This window comes from Vombatus ursinus, unplaced genomic scaffold (assembly GCF_900497805.2).
Source record: "Vombatus ursinus unplaced genomic scaffold, bare-nosed wombat genome assembly UNPS02014832.1, whole genome shotgun sequence".
Lineage (NCBI taxonomy): Eukaryota > Metazoa > Chordata > Mammalia > Diprotodontia > Vombatidae > Vombatus > Vombatus ursinus.
Genome location: NW_020954610.1, coordinates 13,347,429 through 13,373,082, shown reverse-complemented (window position 1 = coordinate 13,373,082; position 25,654 = coordinate 13,347,429). Strand labels below are relative to the sequence as shown.

Sequence of the window (25,654 nt, the reverse complement as noted above, 5' to 3'; positions counted from 1 at the left end):
TAATAGTTCTTCAATCTGAGTTATTTTTAGAGATTATCCTTTAAAGAGCTGAACCTTTCCCTTTTGAACAATATAAACATAACACAGCAGAAAAAATTTTAGACATTTCTGGAATGGTATGGTTTTCTCATATGAAGAAAACACTTTTTTGTGTCTTTTTGGCTATTTGATAGAAGGATGCTTTCATTAACCTTTTAAAATTGATTAATTATGTTACCTGCAACTGATAAGTTTGATCAGTTTGGTAGCCATGACTTGTTTTCTTTACGCAGATATGTGGCTAAGACCCAGAAGCATTGTTTTCACCACATATGCTTTTTGGCACTGTCATAACTTGCCATAGATATATAGAGATATATAGATATATATAGATACAGATAAATATATATATATATGTAGTTATAGATAAATAACATCTATATGAAATTTCACTGTAAAAAGCATAAGTATTTTAAGATAAATCTAAGATTTTACATAGTTTCTATATAAAGTCATACAGTATAAAATTTTTAGTGGTGTAGTTGTAGACAAGGTTAAGAAACAAATGTTTTATCTTTTTTCTTCTAGGAGTCTTTTACTCATTAGGAGCTTTGGAAAACACCTGTACATTTTTCAAACCTTTCAAGTCTTTGATATTCCACAAACTGATCTGCATGCTGTGAAACTTTTTTTTTAAGGTGTTATTTTCTTCAGTATTTTTTTGAGTCTCCTTTAGCAAGCTATGCTTTTCATGATTTTCTTGCATCACTCTCATTTCTCTTCCCAGTTTTTCCTCTATTTCTCTTACTTGCTTCTCAAAATCCCTTTTAAGCTCTTCTAAGGCCTGGGACTGATTCATATTTTTCTTGGAGGCTTTGAATGTAGGAGCTTTGACTTTGTTTGCTGCTTCTGGTTGTATGTTTTGATTTTCTTTGTCACCAAAGTAAGATAATATAGTCTGACCCTTTTTGCGCTGCTTGCTCATGATCCCAACTAATTACTTGAGTTTTAAACTCTTTGTTAAGGTAAGAGTCTGCTTCCAGTGTGGAGAATGTACTGTTCCAAGCTTCGGGAGTTTGTACAGCTGTTTTCAGAGATACTTCTAGGGACCTGAAAATTTTGAGTTCTTCCAAGGTGGTATGATAAGGGGTGAGGTGTTTCCTGTCCACCACCACAACAAGCTCCAACCACTTCTCACCCCAGGACCGCCCCTCAGAACTGTGACCCAGATCCAAGCACGGGCAAAACAAGAGATTCCTGCCTCAGCCCTGGCAAAGAGATCCCTGAAATCCCTCTCTGATCAGCCTCTTGATTCCCCCTCAGTCTGTGGTTCGGAAGCTCAGGAGGCAGCCGCTGCCCTGCGGGCAGCTGAGACCTAGCTTCTTCTCTCACTGCAGTCGCAGACTTTTCCCACTGACCTTCTAAGTTGTCTTTGGCGTTCGTGGGTTGAGAAGTCTGGAAACTGCCACAGCTGCCCACAATTCAGTCCTCTGAGGCCTGCTCCAGGTTTGCTGCAGCCTGCATGCCCATGCTGAACTGCGCTCCTCTTCCCGGCCGGTGCTGTATACCTTTCCAGTCAGCCATCCAGGTTGTCTTGGGCTGGAAATTTGTTTTACTCTGTTTTTTTTGTGGGTTCTGCTGCTTTAGAATTTGTTTAGAGCCATTTTTTATAGGTATTTGGAGGGTTTTGAGGGAGAGCACAAGCAAGTCACTGCTTTCCCTCTGCCATCTTGGCTCCGCCCATGGTGTTAAACTCTTGAGCCTGGCTTTGTGTCCTTTTAAGGCAGTATTCCTTATATACTGTTCTTTCTGTATATTGTTTGGTCCAGGCTATTATGAAACCAATGAAAATCTGTTGGAACAAGTCACTCTGGAATGTTGCAACCTACAGGTTACCTGCCAGTAGGTTCTAGAAATCTCTTTAATAAACCAATCGAAGAGTATTCATTTCCCTTGTTCAGTGCTTTCATTTTTTATCATAAGCTCTCCCTTTTTTGTGCTCTTTCAATTGTTCTGGTTGTAGCAGAGAGAGTGCTGATGGTATTTAATATTGTTCTTTAACACATTTTAAATTTTAGGTGGTGAATACTCAAAACCAAGATCCTGATTCTGGGAAGCTGATATCCAGAGATTTGTTTTTAAGTTTTAATTTTTAATTTCCTTCTGACCATTAATGCCAGCAAGTAGTGATATTGGTTCCTGTAGGACGTTTTATTGCTTTGGTTGTTGTCAGTGTTCGGTTGTTTCAGTCATGCCTGACTCTTCATGACCCCATCTGGAGTTTTCTTGGCAAAGATACTGGAATGGTTTGCCATTTCTTTCTCCTGCTTACAGATGAGGAAGTTGAAGCAAACAGTAGTAAGTGACTTGCCCAGGGTCACACAGCTAGTAAGTGTCTGAGGCCAGATTTGAACTCAGGTCTTCCTGACTCCAGGCCCAGAGCTCTATCCACTGCTGTACCTTGTTGCCCATTTTTGCTTTGGTATATATATGGCATACACTTCTTTGTGTATGATAATGCCTTTGTGACATAAATAAACATACTGATTCACATGGTAATGAATTGATTTTATAAAGGGTTTACCTATTTGCTAAAATTTCTCTGAAAGAATGATTTCTCCTTATTGGTTAATTTCTGTTTAACTCTGGGGTTAATAAATTAAGGATGATCTTGAAATTATGATTTAAAAGTGGTTTTTGGGCGCTAATTTCTGCATGGTATGAAGCTCTTGATTGACAGCATTCCTTATATGTTGCTTTTTTCTGTACATTATTTGGCAGGCTATGCTAAAAGCAATGAAAACATGCTGGTAAATGCCTTCCCCTCTCAGATTACCTTGCTCTACTATGTATGTATGTATGTATACACATATGTGTGTATGCATGCACTCTGTGTGTATCCGCAGTGCCTGGTACATGGTAAATGCTTAACTAATTAACTTGTTGACCGAATTCAGACGTTTGATTCTCTTCTTTCTAGATCCTGGAATCTCTGTGGATAGTGATGAGTCGCAACGTGAGCCTGCTTTTTACCACAGTTACAACATTACTGACTATTCTTTTCTATAGTGGGACAGCCCTCCTCAATTTTGTACTATCTTTGGTATGTACGTTCCCAATGCCTCCTTTTCAGTCTACACTGTTTTTCTTATGAGCCTTCTTTTTCTTTCCAGACACATCTGTTTATTTTTTAGAAGATACTTTCTTTTCATTTTCTCTACTTCTTCACCTCACTGAAATCTGAAAAGGAAGAGGCCATCAAGTTTAATTTCAATTTTAGTATGAAATATTAAAGTGCAGATTTAACCAAAGGTTTGACATTCAGAATTTCTTTTGAAATCTGTTATCGGGGGGGCAGCTAGGTGGTGTAGTGGATAGAGCACCAGCCCTGAAGTCAGGAGTACCTGAGTTCAAATGCGGCCTCAGACCAAACACTTGACACTTACTAGCTGTGTGACCCTGGGCAAGTCACTTAACCCCAATTGCCTTTAAAAAAAATCTATTATCTGCTATAATTTTTCAGGATATTATCCAAATATTTAGAAATATCTGAATTTTTAAAAAAATGCTATAGAACTAATTAGTGAAACTTATCATTATCATAACCCCCATTTACATGCCCCTATATAGTTTACAAGGAACTTTCTGCATTATGGCTTTGTTGGATTGTACAGATATTAATATCATCAATTTACAAATGGGGAAAAAGGCTCAGAAAGTCTGCATTATCTGCCCATCATCATAGAGCTAAAAAGGGTCAGAACTTTTTGCGACTATGGTCCAGGACTTTAAGCTCTTAAGTCAAGTGAGGTTACCACTATACCTCTCAAACAGCGACTTGATTTAGTAAATATTCATTGAGTACTTGCTGAGTACAGAGATAACCTAGTGTTGTGAGGGATACAGAGCCCTTTCCCTCAAAGCTTATATAATCTATTAAGAATAAAATAAATAGACAAATAAAGGCATAATACAAAGCAGATCATAATGAGTGTCATGGAAGATCTACAAAGTAACATCATTTACAGCTTCAAAGAGAGAAGAAATCCCTTCCGGTTCAGGAAAGGCTTTGTGAAGAAAGGTCAGTTTGGAGCTGGGATTCAAGAATGCTTAGGATTTTGACAGAATGAAGGAACAATATCAGTAAAGGCTGGACAGCACAGGATTTATTCAGAGAATAATGAGTAGGGCAGGTTGGCTGAGACTTTAAAGGAGTAGTAGGAAATAAAACTAGAGCCATATTGTAGAGAACGTTGGATGTCAGGCTGAAGAGTGTTATAGGGTCATAGCTTTAGAGCCAGGAGGGGTCTTAGAGACCAGAGAGTCCAAACCTCTCGTTTTACGGGTAAGGAACTAAAGCCAGTCAAGGGAGTTCCAGTCAAGGGAAGTGGATTAAACTTGCCCAGCATCACACAGGAAGTAAATAGCACATTCTTTGGGTACTGGGGTTTTGAGGCAAGGGAGTAGCAGGAGTGGATCAATCTGGCAGTGGTATTGTAGAGGAGAGAGAAGGACTAGAGGCTGGCTGGAAGGGAGTGCTGTTAGGAGACTTTTGTCCAAATGAGAGGCCCAAATTAGGAGTTTTAGAAGACAAAGGTAAGGTTTACCAGGCACTTTCCTCACAACACTTGTGTGAAGTAGGTAGTATAATTATTATTCCTATTTTGCAGATGGAGGAACTGGTGCTTAGAGAGGCTAAGGGACTTGCCTAAAGTCTATACCTAGTAAGTATCAGAGTTCAGTCTTGAACCTCCATGTTCTGACTCTAGGGCTAGTTTTCTTTCCACTAGTGTCATAGGAACCTAGGGAAGAAAGAATTTAAAGAGTGTATGGTTAGTAGTAGCAAGTACAGCAAAACAAAGTCCTTGAATGTACAGACTAAGGGAAGGAAAATTACTCTGGCACCTGGATACTCCTGTCTCTACTATGTAGGTAGGGCAGTGTTGCAGGGTCTGGTGTGGGGTCATGGAGACAAAGGCATGAGTGGGCAGCTGCTGGTGACAGTTGCTGGCCAAATTAGGAAAGCTTGCTGCTAGTCTAAACCATGGAACAACACAGTGGTCTAGTTAATATCCCCAGGAGTCAGAGAAAAGTAGAGTATTTGAAAAATTCCAAGTGGGTAGGGCCATCTTACTTGAGAATACTCAGAAATGTCCTATTTGAGTGACATCAGAGCCAGAATAAAAAAGATCCATAGCTGGGGTAGTTTATAAGCCTCGATCTGAAAATTGGTCAGTCAGGGTTTAGGGCCTACCCATGAAATTGCCTCAACAAAAAGAGTTTCCTCTGCCTTCCTTTCTCTCTCTCTTTTTTTGTTTTTTTGTTTTATTGAATGGTGAAGGGAGAGTAGTTTCCCAAAATGACCATGATATAAAGACAAAAGGCATCAATTAAAAATATTTTAAAATTTTGGTTATACTATTTGATCTGAAGTCTGTCATCCTTTACTGTTGTCTTCATGTGTATTATTTAAGGGATTGCGTATGTGCTCTTGGTTCTACTTTCTTCATTCTGCATCGTTTATGTAGGTCTTCCCAATGTGTCTCTAAGTTCCTCATACTTAGTGTTTTTTAAGGCACAATTATCCCCTGTTACATTCATGATTCATATACCACCATTTCAGCCATTCGCTAATCAGTAGACATACCACTTTGTTTCCAGTTTTTTGTCACTACAAGAAGTACTGCTGTGAATATTTGAGATATGTGAGACCTTTTCTTTTTTGATTGACCTTGGGAAGTAATACCTAGTAGTGGAATCACTTGATCAAACAATAGAAAGAGTTTAGTAACTTTCCTTATATGATTCTAAATAGTGTTTTAGAGTAATTAGACCAGCTTCAGCAACAATGTGTTATTGTGCCTCTCTTCTACAGCCCCTCCAAAATCAACAATTTCCATCTTTGCCAATTTGATGGGTGTGTGATATGATGTCCATAATTGTCTTAATTTCACAGAATCATAAAATTTGAGATTTGGAAAGCACTTTGTATTTTTTTTCTTCAATAGCTCTGAAAGAAAGGATGAAGGAGTTCATTAGAATGGTTCAAAAATCTTTTGAAGCATATAATTTTAAATGGCTATTACATCATAGACATTTCCTGACTCTCTTAGGTAGTGTGTTTATTTTCATGTTATTATTTTCATAGCGTCTTCATAAACTCTGATTTGATTTACAGGTGATTTTCTTGACCACACTGTTTTACTTATTAAGTTCCAGTGATGAATATTATAAACCAGTGAAGTGGGTAATTAGTCTGACACCACTGTCTCAGCCAGGCCCTTCATCTAACATAGTTGGTCAATCTGTGGAAGAAGCCATAAGGTAGGAAAGCATTATCTGCTTTTCTCATCACATTCAAAAACTATTTAATCATTTGAAACTAATTTTCTTTTGTTGTCTTGTTAATACTCTCATATTGAGGCCCCCAACAGGCAGTTACATGCTGTATTTATAAAATCATTCATATAACAGTGCAATGAGAAATGCAAACTTTAATAGAAAAAAAAAGTTTGGCACAAATCATTTTCCTCCTAGATCTGGTATTAATTAGTCATGGGATTAACTGCTTCTGCCATGAATACTGAAAAAAATGAGGAGCATTGTATATATTCGAAGAATATTACATTTTTCTAACATTTGTCTAGCGAGAAAATAAAAATACATTTCCAAGAAGCTAATAGCACCCTAATAGGGGGAAACCCATTGTTTAACTTGTCACAAGGTAAGAATTAATTTCACCAAACAATAAGTACCTACCAAGGGCAAGAATATGCCTAGCTTCTTGAGGTGGAAAGACAAAAATGGAAAGCAGTGCCTGCCTTCATGGAACTTAGGTTAGGGGATGTAAACAGTATATCCTTTTCTCTTAAGCTCTCATAGACAAATGAGAGTCTGCCCTGTCTTTAAACAGTTGCTAAAAAGAAAGCACAATAACGTTCTTTAATAACCCATTTCGTGGAACTTGAGACTAGGAATGGACTTCAAGAATCGTTAATACAATATCTCCACTGAGTAGTCATCCATCCTTCCTTAGAAGATCTGTGAAAAAGAGAAATTCATTACTTCCAGTGACAGCCCATCATGCTTTCAAGTAGCCCTAATTTTAAGGAAAAATTTCTTTATATTAAGCTCAAATCTTCCTCTCTGCTGCTTTCACCCTTTTCTCCTCTGTGCCTTCGAAAGCCAACTAAAGCAATTTTAGTTCATCTTCAACTATTTGAAAACTGTCATTAAGACTTTTCTTAAATCTTTTCTTCTCTGATTTTCTTCTCCTTAAGACTTTTGTTCTCCATGATAAAGATCTGCAGTGCCTTCACCCAGTACTCATGCAGCATGGTCTCCTTCACCATCCTGGTTCTCCTCTTTCGGAGGCTCTCCAATTCATAAAACTATTCCTAAAATGGGGTGCCTACAACTAAACACAGTACTTCACTTGTGGTCTGATCAGGGCAGCAAAGAATGAGAGTATCACCACCCTTATTATGGACATGATGCCTTTCTTAATGCATTATCACATTGCTTTAGCATTTTTGGCTGCCATGTTATACTTTTGAGTCATACTGAGCTTGAAGTTTACTGAAATTCTCAGATATTTTTAACATGATTTGTTTGAACTCAACTATTTAAAGAAATTTACATTTATTTCTCTTCAGTTTCATCAGATTCAGCCCTATGTTCTATGCTCTTAATATTTTGGATTCTTATTCTGTCGTACAATTTATTAATTATACCTCCTTATTTTATGTGCTATGCATATTTGATAAATACATCATTAATGCTTATCTAAACCATTGATTTTGAAAAAGTTGATTAGTTCAGAGGCAAGGATGCTTTTTTACAGACTTCCCATTTCACCCATTCATCTCTATTGTTTTTAATCTGGTCATTCAGTCAGCTCTGAACTTACCAACATACTTTTTGTCTCACTTTCACCTCTCCATCTTGTTTACAGGGAAAACACAAAAGACCTTCAGGTAGGAAATAAGTGTGATATAAAAAACAAAGTGTAATTTTAAAAAAAGGTCAATAAAAAATTAATTTGAAAATAATCCATTCTAAAATTTTGCCACTAATAGAAGACAAGCAACCTGGCAAATAGTTTATATGATAGATTCTCGTTTTTAAAAATCAGGACATTTTGTTATTACTCTTACTGTCAGAAATGTCTTCCTAATATCTAAATCACTTTCTGTAGTGTCTTTTTTTTTTTTGTATATATAGAAAGTGAACAGATAGCTCACATCTTCTATATAGTGTTTACTATTGAGTCACCTCTCAGAATTTCCTCAACTTAAATAACCTCGATTGTTTTTATTCCTTCTTAGTTTATTTTTCAGTTCTTTGGTTATCTTTTTTGCTCTCCTTAAGTTCTCTCCACATTTTCCACATCCTTCTTAAGTTATGGGAGCACAGAACTGTACATTGGTATTTGCAGTAAGATTTTGACCCCTTGTTAAACTATCAAGTTTGCTTTTTAAAAAATACAGTAACAAAATGATCAGTTTCTGTTATAACTCAGGTTGTTTTCAGTTATGCCCAGACAAACAATCATCTAGCATTTTTAATATGTTTATTTTTGATCATTTATTCCATTTACGGTAATTTAAATTCATATTTTATTATGCAAGGGAGAGGCAACCTCTTATTATGGTGTCATCTGAGAATGTAATGGTCATGATTTCTGTATCAGTGTCAACAGTAAATAATTTATTGAGTACTTTTGTGCAACATCCACTGTCCTCAAGGAGTAGAGGAAATGAGACATAGGTAGAAAAGAGAAATAACAATATGAGATATACAATACAAAATATCTAATGAATAGTATAGTTAATAAACGCTATTGGAATTCAGAGAAGAGAGACTACTCTGGACTTTAAGCGTAATTAAGAAATGCTTCATGCAGAGACTAGGATTTGTATTAAGCCTTGGAGAAAAGGTAGGGCTTAGATAAGCAAAGATGACAAGAGATCTTTTCAGATTGGAGGAGCTCCATGAGCAAGGCATGGAGGTGTGGGAACGTGTGGCGTAGCTGGGGGGCGGTAAATGGACCAGTTTGCCTAAGTAGCAGTTTCATGTAGGGAAATAGGCCACATTAAAGAGATAGATAGAGGACGTACACATTGTAGAAAGATTAAAATATCAGGTCAAGTGGAGTAGACTGTTCTATCCTGGCTAGGGGGTGAGGAGGTAGGGGTCAGGACTCAAAAGCTTGTATTTGTGTACAATTAAGCTACAGTGGGGTTGAGCACTTAAGTCTGTGCTGGTCATTATGGGGAGTACAGGATGAAGAGACATGGTTCTTGCTCTCAAAGAATTTGCAATTTAGTATGAGAGATAAGATTACACAGTGGTTGTAGTACAGTACCATGTGGAGGCTCATTAATAAAGATAAAAATACAATGCTGTGAAAGAGATGACATTTCCTGGGGTAAATAGAGGTCAGAAAGTCAGAGGTCCTTTCATGAAAGGATGAGTAGGAGTTAGGTGGAGCTGGAGGGTTAAAGCCATTCTTGAAACATTTTGTGAAAGAGGAGGATTTTCAAAGTAACTGCAAGTGTTACGATCTCCCCCTGACTCTGCCCTCTTATTAATTATGATATCCCACAAGAGAAAAGGGAGGATCGGTTGGAAAGAAGTGCAAGGTTACAAAAGTGGTGCATCAAATACAGAAAGAAAAAGGTATCTCATTTCTTCACCAGCCTCTCTGGCAACCCTTAGGACAACCTTACAAGCTCATGACACCTAATTCCCAGACTATGAATAGAACGAAAAAGTCGCACAGTTATCAAACCTATTCAGTAATTGCACATCTCCAGTATCTTTCTGTAACGAGTTTATATGTGACGCAGCAAGCGTTTAGGTGACAGAGACTATATCACAAAAATCTTCGATATGGCACATTTCACATTGTAGTTACCCTGGAATATTTATTAAACAACTAAAGTATATACAGTTACCTCGAATCTCTGCTCAAATAGCTTTACTATATGTTTTGAACTAGTAATTTGACCATGATTTTCTTTTACAATGTATGGGGGAAGACAAGTTGGTGTAAATACTTCTCCCTTGATTGCCTAGTGTCAGGGCTCAGGGTTGACAGAGCCAAGCTTCAGTAGAGCTTTTTTCAATTTTTTGTTTACACTGTTAACTGATCCTTTGCAAATTATCCTTTTATGTTGTTATTCTGCTCAGGTAAATCTTTTAGATGTTGTCACTCTTTCTGTTAATCCTTGCAGATGAAGTTGAAACAAGCCTCTTTAGCCCATATGCTTAAATTTGACACTCTTACCCCCATAGCCAATGTAAGCTACCCAACATAGAAAGATGCTAACCTTAGGGTGATACTTTGCTTCCCTCTGAGTTGATTTTGCACATTTCTATAACACAAAACTTGATGAGCTTCACAAAAAATTTTAGTGAAATGTTTCCTCTATTCATTAAACTATTGTTATGTTATAGAGTTAGGGAAAAAGTATGTTTTAGTGAAGAAATTTCTTGTATATCATTAACAATATCAGTTATTTTTGTACTGTTTTTTTCTTTGTTGCATGAGTTGCCATGGGGGAAAAAAAGAAAAAATTATTACCAGGTGACCACCCTGCTTATTAAGTATCTACCTTTTCGTAATTAGCTTGTTGTCCCTCAAAAAACAAACTTGTTATGAGGGCTAAACTCTGAATCTTTCCAGCCTTTTAAGACCAACCTCAGCTTGTACTCCACTGAAATACATTCTAAGAACTCAGCGTCACATCCTTACTACAGTGAAGTATTGGTGGACAGCTTTTTAGGGTCACTCACTTCCATAATGACTCTGGCAATGTGGGAGGATGCCAAGAATCAGTTTTCAGATCAAGAAATTTGAATTTGCCTTCTGGTACTCCAAATACAAGTAATGTGAGGTCCTTTGACAATGATGAATGAATGGACATTGTCAAAAGAAGTAAATAATATTGGTGTTGATATTCTTGCTATAAACAATACCAGAGCAAGGAAGGACAGCTAAATGGAAGTAGAACTCACAGGTATTTAGTTCTTAGAGAGGCAAAGAAAAGAATTGGTGGACTGAATTTTGTTCAGTGCTCAGAAGCTATAAGAAATATTGCTTCATTAGACATTTGATCATTACATATTATTCTACTAATGATAGGTAGTGATTATGTGAATGGAGTTAAGGGGGCAGATATTTCAAATGCTGTGGAGGTAGTGCAGGAGTTGAGATCTAGGGCAGAAGAAAAGTGGTTAACTTTGGTAAGTAGGACGGACTATCTCTGCCTTCTGTTGTTATTGTTGCTGTTCGTACGTCCTTGTCAAAAGACGACCGTGGCATCAGGAAGTTGATGCCATGACTTGCAAGTAAATTGGATTTAAGTGAGGGAGGGCTATGCAAAGTCAGCAGCCTCACTTTCTTCTCCAGAGCCATATGGGTTCAGTGAGTGGTAAGATATAAATCAAGAAGACCGGAGATGGCCCCAGATGCAATGGGAGCTCTGTCTTCTAGACTCAAAGAGGAAAGAATGGGGGATGATACAGAAGAGTTTTGAGGTTTGAGAAGAGGGTATTCAGTAGATTGTCTTTATTTTCACAAAAATAATAGGTAAGGCTTTCTGTTGAGAGAGAGATGGTATAAAAATGGAGTAGTCAGAGTTAAGATTTGGAGGAGCTGTTTAAGGGAATGTAATAGTTAATTATAAAACATTGTCATGCATCAGTGAGAACCCATTTGAGATTTGGTCACATAAATTTATAATATTTGGCGCCATTACATGACTTCTTCTAGCACCATTTAGCAGCATACAAAGCAGGATAAGAGAAAATCGGTAGAGAGGGTAACTGAGAGTTCCGGGTTAACAAGTTGTTAATGCTAATAGGAGAAGGAGACAAAATATTCAGTCAATCAAGTATATATTAAGAAGCTACTATATGGTAGGCATTTTGCTAGGGATATAAGTACCAAAAAGAAAGAAAGAAAGAAAAGAAACCATCTTTACATACATTGAGCTAACTTCTAATGGAAGAAACAAGTTAGAAATACCCCATTAAACTATATGCTCCTCAAGGGCAAGGATTGCTTTTTGCCTTCCTTTGTACTCCTAGCTATTAGCAGAATACCTGGCATATAGTAGGTGTTTAATAAATGCTTATGGATTGACTACATATAAATAAAAGTAGCATAAATACAAAGTTAATAAATAAAGATGTTGTACACATACAAATAGCTAAGTAAAAGATACCTTGGGAGAAAGGAGCACTAGCAGTTCAAAGGATTGGGAAAAGCTTCATGCAGAAGATGGTGTCAGAGTAACATCTTAAAGGATGAAAGCGACTCTGAGTCAGAGGGAAGGAAGGATTGCATTCCAGGCATGGAGGATACCCAGTACAAAGATGCAGAGTCCAGAGATGGGAGTGTTGTAAGTGACGAATACAGGCCAGCTTGACTGGGTTGCAGACTGAAGTTCTGCCAATGATATCCAGTGAGGTTAGAAAGGTAGATGGGGTAGGTTGGTTGTTTAGTGCTTTGCAAACTAATCAGAAGAGTTTATATTTTAAAGGCAATAGGAAGCCCCTGGAGTTGATTGAGTGGGAGAGTTACATGGTCAGAATTATGCTTGTGGAAAATTACTTTGGCAGAAGACTGTAGAAGACAATAGAGAGACTTGAGCCAAGAGGCTACTGTAATAATCTAGGCCGGAAGGGAGGAGGGCCTGAACCAAGGTGGTAGCTAGTCGTGTGAATAGAGAGAAGGAATTGGATGTGAGAGATGTTGTAAAGGTAGAAATGGCAAGATTTGGCAACTGATGAGATATGTGGAATAAGAGAGAGTGGGGGGTCAAAAATAATGTCAAGTTTATGAGCCTGAGAAACTGGAAGGATATTGGTGCTTTCAAGAGACATAAGGAAGTTTGAAAGAGGGTTTTGGGGAAAGGATGATGAGTTTATATGCCCAAAAGCCTATTTAAACTGTGCATCCCCAGCAGTATCATACTGGGGCTATTCCCCAAAGAGAGCAAATTGAGGAAAAGGACCCATATGCACAAAAATATTTATAGCAGCTGCTATTCTGGTGGCAAAGAATTGGAAACTGAGGGAATGCCCATCAGTTGGGAAAAGGCAGAAGAAGTTGTGGTATATGATTGTGGTAGAATACTACTGTGGTATAAGAAATAATGAAAGGGATGGTTTCAGAAAAACCTGAGAAGACCTTTATAAACTAATGCAAAGTGAAGTGAGCAGAACCAGGAGAACAGTCTACACACTATTAGTAATATTGTAAATATAATCAACTTTGAAAGATTTGGTAACTTATCAACATAATAACCTACCACAGTTTGAGAGGACTCATGATGAAAGAGGTAGAGAACTGATGGATTCAGAGTACAGATTGAAGCATTTTTTTTTTTTTTTGCCTTTTTTGTGGTGAGGGATGTTGTGAGACATGACTAAAATGAAAATTATTTTGCATGACTAAGTATTTGTAATAGGTTTTGTTTTTCTTGCCTTCTCGTTGGGTAGGGAAAGGGAGGGAATTTGGAACTAAAAAAATATTTTTTTTTTGTTTTTTGTTGTTTTTTTTCTTGCTAGGCAGTGGGGTTAAGTGACTTGCCCAGGGTCACACAGCTAGTAAGTGTCAAGTGTCTGAGGCCAGATTTGAACTCAGGTCCTCCTGACTCCAGAGCCAGTACCCTATCCACTGTGCCACCTAGCTGCCCCTAAAAAAAAAGATTTTTTAAAAAGTTGCTGTGCTTTAAAAATAAATAAAAATAACATTCTAAGAAAGATAATGAGTTGTTTTAGACATGTTAAATTCAAGATGTCCCCAGAACATCCCTTTTTGAAATGCCCGATTGACAATTGGACTGAAGCTTCAGGGAGAAACTGAGGCTAGATAAATAGTTCAGGAGTCATCTGCTTGGAGATGATAGTTCAACCCATAGGAGCTGACTAGGTTGCTGAGAGAGAGCATTGAGGGAAAAGAGGACCCAGGACAAGAACTCTGGAATACTTGCATAGGTAGGGTTTCAAGAGTAGGAAGAAACAGTGTATAGTTTACTGGGTTGAGACTGAAGAGAGGAAAGTAAGCCTCTATTATGACAAAGAGGAGGAGAAATGAGAGTATAGGAATGAAGGGACTAGAAATTTTGTTAAGGATGAGGAATAGGTTTAAAAGAAATGAGATACAGGAGAACAGGAGATTATGATCAGAGAGTGCAATTTCAGAGTTCAGGGTCACAGATGAATGGTTAATAAACTGGGAAACCAAAGTATTTTAGGGAATGTTAGTATATATTGAGGACTCCAAATATAACTTTAAGGGGTTGGGGTGGAAAGATACAATGTAAGCCAGATTCTAGACTTGGCAGGGAGGAAGAAGGGAGTGACCTAGAGGCCAATAGGATCCAATAAGGATTCAAACAGGGAGATAAAGACTGATGAATCTCAAAAGAGAAATGATAGTAATAGAAGTAAGAGCTCTGGAAATTGATAGCAAGGAGCATACTATTCTCCCTCTTTTTCCAGTGTGTCAGGTGACAAGAGAGCACATCTTGTGCTTTAGGGGGTAGCCAGAGATGCAGTAGCTTCCAGAGAGAGATTTTTTAGAAGCAAGAGAGAAAGAATACAAAAGGAAGAGAAATGATGAAGAGGAGTTTGTTAATGATAGGATAGGGTCAAGCGATAAGGAAAGGGAGAGAGTGAGAGAGAGAGCACAGGGAGTGGGAGTGGGGGAAGATAATTTTTCCTCTCTGTTAACAAGTATAAAGGACAAAGAATGTGGGAGTTTGCTAGTCATAAGATGAGCCAGAAGACTGAGGATCCCATTCCCCAGCGACCTGTGATGGCAGAGTAGTGAAATGCTGTCCTCTCTCTAAATACAAATGAATGGAGGGTTAGAGGCAACAGGGCATGGGATCCTGCATCTGTTTTGGTAAGCACTTGGTGTTCAGATCATCTAGGACCTAAATGAACTTTTACTCAGTGCCATATTTTGTTTTGTTTTGTTTTGTTTCTTGCCTTATCTCAAAAATAGTGGAAGATGAAAAGAAACTTTTTGTTCCTGCTGGGACCTGGTGTACAACTCTTGGTCCTGGATGGGACTTTGGCAGCAAAAGTCTATATGTGGACACTCAGCATTTATTGAGAGCTGACACATTGTTATTCAATGGTTTGGTGACATAGGGTGAAAAAGATCATGCTTCTCCATGTGGCAGTAGGTTCCTGAGCAACCAAGTGTCCACATGTAGACCCCAAGAAGAAATAGGATTGCAAACTTCTGGGCAGGGGCCTGAGTGTCAACAGTGGCCTCCCCAAGTACCTGGGTGCTTAGTGGTTATGAAGGGGTAATGTACTGGTTTGGGGTTTGTTTGTTTTTTCCTACCTTGTGCCTGCCATTATTATACAAAGAGAAAAAACCATTGAACCAGATAAAATCCAAACTCCTTACCCTGGCAGTCAGAGCCCTTGATAGTCTAACCTTAACCTATATTTCCAGCTTCATTTCCCATTATTCCTTGTTAGGAGTCCTCATGCCTAGCAAAACTGGATCATGCTTGGAACTTTCCTGCCTCCTTGCCTTTGCTCAGTCTGCTTCTGCTAGCTACTGAAAATCAGCTTCAATGACATAATGTCTCTATAAAGCTTTCCATGATCACCTCATCCAGATGTTACCTTTCTCTGTACTGAACACCTATATATTACCTGTAGCTCTCATAAAACGGTTATTTGTTGCTTTGTATTATAATTATATGTGCATGTGTCTTATCTCCCTCACTAGATTGGAAGCTGCCAGGCGGCAAGAGACTATGTCCTTTGCATTTTTGTATTCTGTACAAAACCTTGTATAATTTTTTTCTCAGATGAATGATGTCATTGTGAGAGATTCGTTCAACCAACATTTATTAACACTTACTGTTTGCAGAACACTATGATAAGCTATGGAAGAAATGCAAATTTATATAAAATATAGTCCCTACCCCCATTGACCCTATAGCCCACATACATATAAGAAGTTATAATGCAGGAAGAATGCATTAGAGTATCTAACAGAAGAAAAGTGCTATGTCTAGTTCCCAGAAGAAAAGCATTTCCAGTGGGGAGAATTACAGATGGCTTAACATAGGAGGCAGAATTTGAATTGTACTTTAAAGGATGAGTAGACGTTCAATGGGTGATCTCAGTGAAAAGACTGTGAGTGAAACTTTCATGGAAAAAGGTTCCATATGGACCTTAACATAGAGGGTAGGATTCAGATAAATAGAACAGAGGAAATAGGGCACATCACAAACATTAAATATTTAGAGAAACCAGGTTTACTGAATGTCACTGAAATGTATATTCTGTATAAGAATTTTAAAGCAAGATTTTAATTATGTACAGTGCTTTCTGTTTTTTATATTTGTGATAGATATTTGGTCATTTTGGTTACATGAAATAGCATATTTAAGCATCAGCTTGAAAATTTGGAGACCAAAGATTTTCCTACTCACTAAGCTGAAATTTATGATTAATGACAATTACTAAAACTTTGGCTTATTAAAAATATCATATGCTGTGCTAGTAGAAAACCAAGTTTTAATTTTTTTATTATTCTTTAAAATGAAACTCTGTAGTTTTTTTAGTGCAAAATCTCCCAGTTTAAGTTCTCTGGTGGATTTCATGTTTATTGTGTACCTGTGTTTCCAAAGACTTCCCTTCAGGTAAGGAACAAGGGACAAGTAAGCTTTTTAGACAATCTCTTTTCCAATTAATATAGTAATATTATCAATAGCCAAATACCCTAACTTGATAATATAATTATATACACCAAGTATGAAGTTTAACACTGCTAGCCTATAAATCCAAGACATAAATCATGTCAAAGCAAAATCCTCTTATGCTTTGATCAATTAGTTTTAATAAACATTTAAAATATGATCAACTATATTTTCTTAAATTAATGATGCTCATTTATATGAGATACATCTGTGTCATGCCATAGCACTGGAAAATTTGAGGGTCCTGATGATAATTTTAAGATTTTTTTTTTGAGACTGAGTTTGTATAAATCTCAGAATTGTAATTAAAGATCATTTAAGCAGTCCCTAAGACTTTATGATTAATGTTTTCACTAGCTATATAGAAGACATATATTTAGAAAAATTTCAATATCATGAAGATTGAGGATTCCACTGAAGCATCTTCTCTCGTACCATTGAAAACTCTTTTGTGGCCAAGATAGTAAGGAGATCCATTTTCAAGAGAAATCTAATTGTCTTTCATGAAAGTTTGCATGGTGCATCATTTTAAGTTGGGGAAGAGGAACTGTTGAAATAAGACTTTAAACATGTCGTGTGGATAATTACCATTGTAATTTCTCCATTATACCATTTGGCTTTAGAATATAATGTCAGATGTACATAATCAATTAATAATCCTGATGCTTCAGTAAAGTAGAAAATTTGAATTATTTGTAGCCCAATAATAATTTCAGTGAAGTAGATTATTATTGGGAGTTAATTGCATGACCAGACATTGAAAGCTTCCCCATACTTCAAGTTTTCCATTCTGAGTACATAGTTATTTTATATACTCACTAACCTCATTGAATCTTGAATCTTAATTTATTCTAATTTTTTAATTGTTAGTTTGCTGAATGAATAAAGATGAGATTTGATTTTGAGTTCATGAATCTCACTGAGTTAGTGGCATGCACATCTTTCCCTGTGCCATTTTCCTTTCCCCTGGAAGCATGTCATTCTCCTAAATGTTCATACCATACCCTTCTTCCCTGATGTTCTCATTCTGCTTGCTCTGGTGGAGATATTGCACATTACTAAGTTGCATGTTGTCACGGCCTTAGTGCAATTTAGTATGTGTGATATTTTCACATGAGTGCATGCACATGGGTATGGCTGTGGCTTAAAGTTTATCATAGCTTTCGGTTTTTGTTGGGGGAGAAATTTCATTATATGAATCCAATTGAAGCATTGTATAATAGCCTGGTTAATATTTACACTGTACCTTTCAGAGCTTAACAGAAATGTATATTACATAACATAAGTTTTGTTGCTAAAACAACATTTCCACTTGAGAAATTATTGTTTGGGGTTTTTTTTTTCCATTTGTGGGTAACTCAAGAGTGCTCAATTTTTATTATACATTTAGGGTAGTTATCCAGGAAATAAGATTTTTTGCTTTCTGTTTAGAACAAATTAAAATTTCATTAAAAAAAACTCAAGAAATTTAGTATCTACTGAGTAAAGTTTGCATAAATTGAAATGTAAACAGCAGGTTTAAAGCAGCAAGGAAATAGATGCCAATTCATTGGAACAAGTACCTCTTCTAGCAGTGACAGAATAGTACAAATATCTTACCAATGTAGGAAAATTAATGAAATGAAATTATTTTAAAATAATCAAATTAGTAAACATAATAGGTTTTTAACCACTTGATTAAAGATGGTGCTAAAAGAATTTAAATAGACTATCAAAATATAAGAAAATGTTAATATATTTTCTAAAGAAAATAAATTTGTCTTCCGTCTCATTACTCAATATTCTTGAGTTCCATCATCCCATTAATGTGGGTAGTCCCTCCAACAATTTAAATCACAACCTATCTATATTGTATTGTGCATTTCTTTTACATGCTCTCCCTTAAATCTACTGTAGATGGTCTGCCTAGTGTGCTAGGAACCTTCCTTTAGGTTTTTTAGCATTCTGTGAGTATATGTGCAGTATTTGGCTTTTCCATGTATTATCTCTCAGCCTATACTATTTGACCAGTCTTTTCTGACAATCCATTTCCTGAAAAATGTTTTTTATACACATTCCTAGGAAGTCATCATTGCAAATATGCCACAGCAGGAAGGCATAACTAGGAACAATGGAATATCATGGTAAAATTGACTTCAGTTTAACATACATATGGTAAAACTTTCTAAAAAAAACTATCTACAGATGAAATGGGTACTTCATGAAGTAGTAGGTTTCCTATTACAAGGAGACAGATTTTGATTCAGTATAAGGAAGAATTTTCCAGCTATCAGAGAATATCCCACCTTCTGCTGGAAGCCTTTCCTGGTATGTCCTTCTTCATCCCCATAGGTGCTAGTGCCTTCCCCTCTGAGACTGCCTTCCATCCACTCCATATTTATCTTGCATACCAAATTACTCATATGTGGTCTCCCCCATTAGAACATGCGCGTCTTAAGGGCAAGGACTGTTCTTGTCTTTGTATCCCCAGCACTTAAAACAATGTCTGATACATAATAAGTGCTTAATAAATGCTTTTGTTTGTTTAAGTGTTGGCTATGTGCTGAGCACTGGGAATACATATACAAGCAGAAAGAAAAACAGTCCCTACCCTCAACAGGCTTACATTCTAATGGAGGAAGACAGCAAACAAAAAGGAGCTGAAAAGGAGGGGAGGGGATGTTTTTGAGGTCCAAACGAAGTCTGGAAGTGGGCAGCAATGATTTGTGGATCGTTTTTCAAGGAAATTATAAAGAGAATTAATTCATTGAGTAAGAAGTTGGACTAGATTGCTTCCAAGGATTCTTCCAGTTCTACGGTCCTGTGAATATACATAGCATCATATAGTTCAAATTCGGATTGTTGTATTTTTTTTTACATGGCAGTAATAAAGTCAGTTCATGTTGACTTGTTATTCATAGTTTGTTATTAAGAAAGACCACGACTTTTTAAAATTAAGTGGAACATTTCTCATAAGGGGTTTATAGTCTTAACACAGATTCTTCTAACCTCCACTCCAGCCACTACCACTATCACCCCACCCTGTCCTGCTATCAGTCACAGACCTTTAAGTCAACCGTAGATGAACATTATATATAAAGTCTTGGTGCTGAAAGAGATTAGAGAACATCTAGTTCAGTTCACAGACTGTAAGCTAAGAATGGTTTTTACCTTTTAAAATGAGATACAGCATAAATACCTTATAAAGTATAAATAAAGTATTTTGAAATGTAAAAAGTATTGGTGGGGAGCCAGATTGGCCCAGGGCTGTAGTTTGCTGACTTCTGATCTGGTCTGATCCTCTTTTTCTAATGAAGAAGCTGAGGCCCAGCGAGATGAACTTATTTGCCTAAGGTCACAGTTAGTGGCAAAAGAGATGAACAGACAAAAATCCAGGTCACTTTATAGATCTGCTGTTCTTTTCATTACATGATGGTACTTCCTTTAAATTGTTCCTCATGAGGAAAATATGAGGGACCCATGATCTGTTGTGAAGCTTAATTAAACTTTATACCAAGTTATTCCCCATGATACTTTGAAGGTATTTATCAATGAATGTGGTGGGAGTAAATCTTAATGAAGCAGTTAAGAAGCTGGTGTCCTATATTTGGAGGAGAAGGTTAGGGATTGGTTTGTTTCTTTCCCACTGCCCAGGAATATTAGACAGACTTGTTTTCCCTTCCATTATTACTTCATTTCTCCTGTGTTGATGCCTGTCTTCATTGAAGCTCCTTTTGTTGAAGCGCAGCTGTTGCTCAGGTCACTTTTCTTATTCTGGCCACTGTCACAGGAAAACAATTAACTGTGGCAAGTTCTTATTCCCAGGAAGTGCCCGCTGGGATTTTTTGTTTCATTTAACTCATATTTTTCTTATTTCACTCCCTCAGTATCCTTTGAAGACATTTAAGATCCTAAAGGGACACTTGTTTCTTCTTCTCATGTCTTAGAATGTTAGTACCATATCATCACATAATTCCTACCAATTTCTCAAATACATTGACTTTTCCAGGTTTCTCCTGACTCTGGTGTTTTCATTTCAAAGTTCTCTGGTCATTTTATCAAAATTACTTGAAAGTCCTCTATTCAATTAAAGATAATTTTTTTTTTCTGTAAGGTTATACTCTACATTGTGCAGGGTAAGTTATTCTTGTTTGTAAGCCTATATCATTTGCCTTTGGAATATTGTATTCCTAGATCTCCATTCATTTTTAGTAGAAGCTTACAATTCTTATGTGTTCCTAATTACGATCCCTTGGTGTTTGAAATGCTTTTTTCTGGATGCTGGCAATTTTTTTTTTCCTTTCATGTGGGAGCCTCTGGATTTTGACTGACTTCCCTGGGACTTTTCCTTTTAGAGTTCCTTTCAGATGGTGATTGGTGGAATTTTTCTATCTCTACTTTTTCCTCATATTTTACTCTATCTGAAATGTTTTCATTTATGATCTTGAAAGAAAAGGTTCTGGGAGCAGTTAGATGGCGCGGTGGATAGAGCACTGGCCCTGGAGTCTGGAGGACCTTAGTTCAAATCGGCCTCGGACACTGGACACTTCCTAGCTGTGTGATCCAGAGCAAGTCACTTCCCTGATTGCCTCACCCAAAAAAAAAAAAAGAAAAAAAGAAAAAAGAAAGAAAAGAGAAAAAAAAAAAAGAAAGAAAAGATTCTGTCCCAGGGAGTCATTAGATTTGTTTGGTCTATTCTGGTTATTAGGGAGTCCATTACTGGATTAGGTTTACCATTTTCTCTTTTAAGCTCTTTATTATCTTTCCAGTTCTTCCCTCATTTTTTATCTCTTGCTCCATTTCTTTTAAGTATTTGTGTAATCCTTATAGAGGGGCAGCTAGGTGGCACAGTAGATAGAGTGCTGGGCCTGGAGTCAGAAAGACTTATCTCCTCAGGTTCAAATCTGTCTTCAGACACTTAGCAGCTGTGTGACCCTGGACAAGTTACTTAACCCTATTTGCCTCAGGTCTTCATCTGTAATAAAATGAGCTGGAGAAGGAAATGGCAAACCGCTCTAGTACCTTTGCCAAGAAAACCCCAAATGGAGTCACAAAGAGTGGGACATGACCAAAACAATTGAACAATGAAAATCCATTTTTCCTTTAGTCTCTGTTTTCAGTTGTTATAGTTACTCTTGTGGGGGATTTTTAAATTTGCACTAGTTTTTGACACTGTTGAGTGTTTTCTTTGATTTAATGATCTCTCCAACTTTAGTTCATAAATTGAGGCTTTGTGCCCAAACCAGACTCCACCCCCTGCTGTGTTACAGGATAGGGTTCTTAAAGGCTGTCCCCATTCTAGTCCATCTTCCACTTAGCTACCAAAGTGACCTTCCTAAAGTTTAGATCTGACCATATCACACCTACTCAATAAACTCCAGTGACTCCCTATTACCTTCGGTATAATTGGCATTTAAAGCCCTTCACAATGTGACCTTTTTCTTCCTTTGCAGTCTTACATTTTACTCTTCTACCTGCTCTACAATTCAGCTACATTGGCCTTCTAGCCGTTCCTGCCAAACAGAAATCAATCTCCCAACTCCATGGCTTTTCACTGGCTATACTGCATTCCTAGAATGCTCTTCCTCCTCGCTTGTCCTTCCCATCTTCTCTGGTTTCCTTCAATACTCACCCACCTTTGGCAAGGGGCCTTTCCTGGTCCCTTCTCAAACCTTGTGAGATTAGCTTTCATCTACTCTATATCTTGTACATATTTAGTTGTTTGCATATTATCTCCATATTGAAGTGTGCACTTTCTTTGAGGGGAGTGACTATGTTTTTATCTTTCCTTGTATCCCTAGCACTTAGCAGATTGTCTGGTAAATCGTAAGTGCTTAATAAATGTTTATTGACTGACTGATTTCAGTTAATCTACTAAATTTATGAGATTTTTCCCTTGGCTCTATTCTTTTTTTTTTCCACATGATTTTTATACCTGGTAGACAATTGCTTATTGCTTTGTAGCTTAATTGAGATGAAGAAGTTAGATAATAAAAGGAAGAGATGATTAAGTATCATTCACTTTTTCACTTGCTGTGGGTAACATATTGCAGCTTGGATCCCTTGGGTTCATCTGTGTCATCGGCGTCAAGTTACCCACATAAAAATAATTTATTATAGTTTTGGCAATAAAATATCTGCTGGGATGAAAACAAGGTAAGTGAATTACTTAAGTAAATAAGTAACATATTTACTTAATTGGCGTTTCCTTGTCATTATATCATGGATTATTAGAGCTGAAAGAGACTTTATAACAAAATCATCTAAGACTATAGAACATAGAAAAAAATTTAGAGGAATCTGAATTTTATAAATAAGGAAGCCCAGAGAGCTATGGGAAATGACTTGCCCATGGCTATTTAGCAGGTAATTAATGGTAAAGCTAAAATTAGAAACTATATCTTCTATATTATATCCCTTCACTGATTCTCTAGGTCAACTTTTGATTATCCATGTTCATGTTGAGGCACAAAAATACAAATGGTTCAGTACAAAATAATTCAAAATTCAAAGGTAATTTAATCCAAGTGGTCCTTTTAAGGTAGAAGATTCCAGGGAAGTTGTAAAAATTTAGCCTACCAGTGATCAGAGAGAAGCAGTTACTTAACTGCCAATCCCTGTTGAGTTCTTTCCTTGTTTTTGTTCTTTCATTTCATCCTAAGGATGTGACCTAGTCTGTAAGAAAATATTATATGAAATTAATAATGAACCATAGAGATGCAAAAGGGTAGATCTGTATGTCTGGCATCATCTAAGTTTAAGAAGAACTAACCTCACATATGAGATAAAGAAGCCAAAAAGTAAGACAAAAGACAAATTGCAGCAACAGTCTAATGAACATGAATCTTTGGACTTGAGAAAATGGTATCAATTATTTAGGTAACAATGTGAATTATTAATCTTTGGTACATGAGAAGAGGAATAATTAAGATTTTTAGTTTTGGAATAAGTTGTTTAGAAACTCCATGTCTAGAAAATCTATTTTATTAAATAGATATAAAAGTTCTTTGATTAAAAGGAGTTATTTTATTTTTTGTAGTAACATGGTTTTAATACTCTTTAACAATAAGGGCATTAACCTAAATCGTAACTGAATTTTCCAAGTAACAGCGTGACAGTAATTTTATCTCCTATGTTTTCTTTTTGGTCATTTTAGAGGTGTGTTTGATGCTTCCCTGAAAATGGCTGGGTTCTATGGATTGTATACATGGTTGACTCACACTGTATTTGGAATCAATATTGTCTTCATCCCATCAGGTAACCATCATACCATAAACTCAGTTGTGTTCTTTTTAAAGATATTAAGAGCATTTTATAGAAAATTGACATTTTGGTTAGGGGCATGTGTTATTCCCCAGATTTGGAGTATTACTTTTTCTAATTCTGTCTCAGAAATCTTTGGAGAGTTAGACTTGGTGTATGGTTTGCCATATATTTTAAAACTGTTGTGGTGATTATCTAACGGCAGACATTTTAGTAGCCTTGTGATTATGTCCTACAGAATGTTGTTATTATTATTGCTATTTTCTGGGGGCCGAGATTCGTTATTCCTCTACTGCTACTTGAGCTATCTACACATCTTATCTGAGTTCCAGGTAATTCCTGGGATCATCTAGTACCCTCTTTATAATTGAATTCCTTTCGAGTTCATTCTGTGTGTTACAAAGTTAGAGATGATCTGGCTCAGGCCCCTCATTTTTATAGATGAGGGTACTGAGACTTAGAAGGATGAAGTAACTGTCAAAGGTCACACAGCCTGATAGTGGAAGAACTGAGACCACAACCTTGTTCTTTTGATTTCCCAGTTGAGTTTCTGTCCATTATACCATATTACCCTCACCAGTTTTTTCCTCAGTGTAGAATGGCTTCAATTCTCAAAGATTTTTTTTCTTTTCTATAGACATTTGTCATCCTAAAGGGACCTTACCTAGAGCTACCTTTCACTAATACCTTCTTTCTCCATTCATCCATGCTCTGCAGTGTTTGTGACCCTAACCTCACCCTATTTTAACCAAATGGCACATAGAACTAAGAACTCAACTGCCTCATGAGTCAGTTCCTTCTATTTCCAGACTGCCCTAATGGTTAGGAAATTCTTTTATTAAACCAGAATCTTCCTCTTCCTAACTTCCATTCATTGATTCTGATTATTCCCTCAGAAGCCACATGGTTCAGGGACTCTCTTCTTGAAAACAGTTTTCATGTCTAACTCCCAAGTGTTCTCTTCTGTGTGCTGAACATTCCCTTTTCCTGTGACATGGTTTCAAGTTTTCTCATTATCCTGCTCTGTCTGATCTTTGCCTTCTAACCCTGTAAGAGAGATCCTGACCTAGAAACCTTTTGTTTGGGGCTACCGTTTGGATTCCATTTTATTGTATAGATACAAAAGTTCTTTGTAATTTAAAGGGGTTATTAATTTTATTTTTCATAGTAATCTGATTTTAATACTCTTTACCATTAGTTCAAATCTGGCTTCAGACACTCAACACTTACTAGCTGTGTGACCCTGGGCAAGTCATTTAACCGTATTGCCTAGCCCCCCCCCAAAAAAAACTACTCTTTAACGATAGGGGCATTACCTTAAATTATAATCATATTATGCTAAAAAAGAAATGTTCTTATTCTATGATAAATGTTTAGGAATATTACCATTTCTAGAAATAATTTCCATTACTGAAATAGTAAAAATAGTAAAGATTATGTTCAGAAACACAAAAAAGTACCTGGAGCAGAAATCAAAGGTCACCCTAAGATTATAAACATGAAAAAATAGGTTTAAATCAGGGGATTTTATATAATAGCCTTTTGACAGTCTGGTAAAGCCTGTGTACTGCTTCTGAGTATAATATTTTTAAATGCATGAAACACATAGAACTATATTGAAGTAGTTAAATGGCTCTGTGGATAGAGTATTGGAAGACCAGAGTTCACATCCAGCTTCAGATATT

General features: G+C 36.8%; 1 protein-coding gene across 2 annotated transcripts in view; it reads left to right on the top strand.

Moving 5' to 3' along the window:
- The window catches only part of LOC114025897 (transmembrane protein 245-like), an 85,140-nt gene that overhangs the window by 48,643 nt on the left and 10,843 nt on the right, over positions 1-25,654 (top strand). For both annotated transcript variants that reach the window (XM_027839411.1, XM_027839412.1), the window contains exons 12-14: positions 2,960-3,082; positions 6,158-6,303; positions 23,863-23,963. In XM_027839411.1, coding sequence (XP_027695212.1) covers positions 2,960-3,082; positions 6,158-6,303; positions 23,863-23,963 — 370 coding nt within the window. The remainder of the gene's footprint in view (positions 1-2,959; positions 3,083-6,157; positions 6,304-23,862; positions 23,964-25,654) is intronic.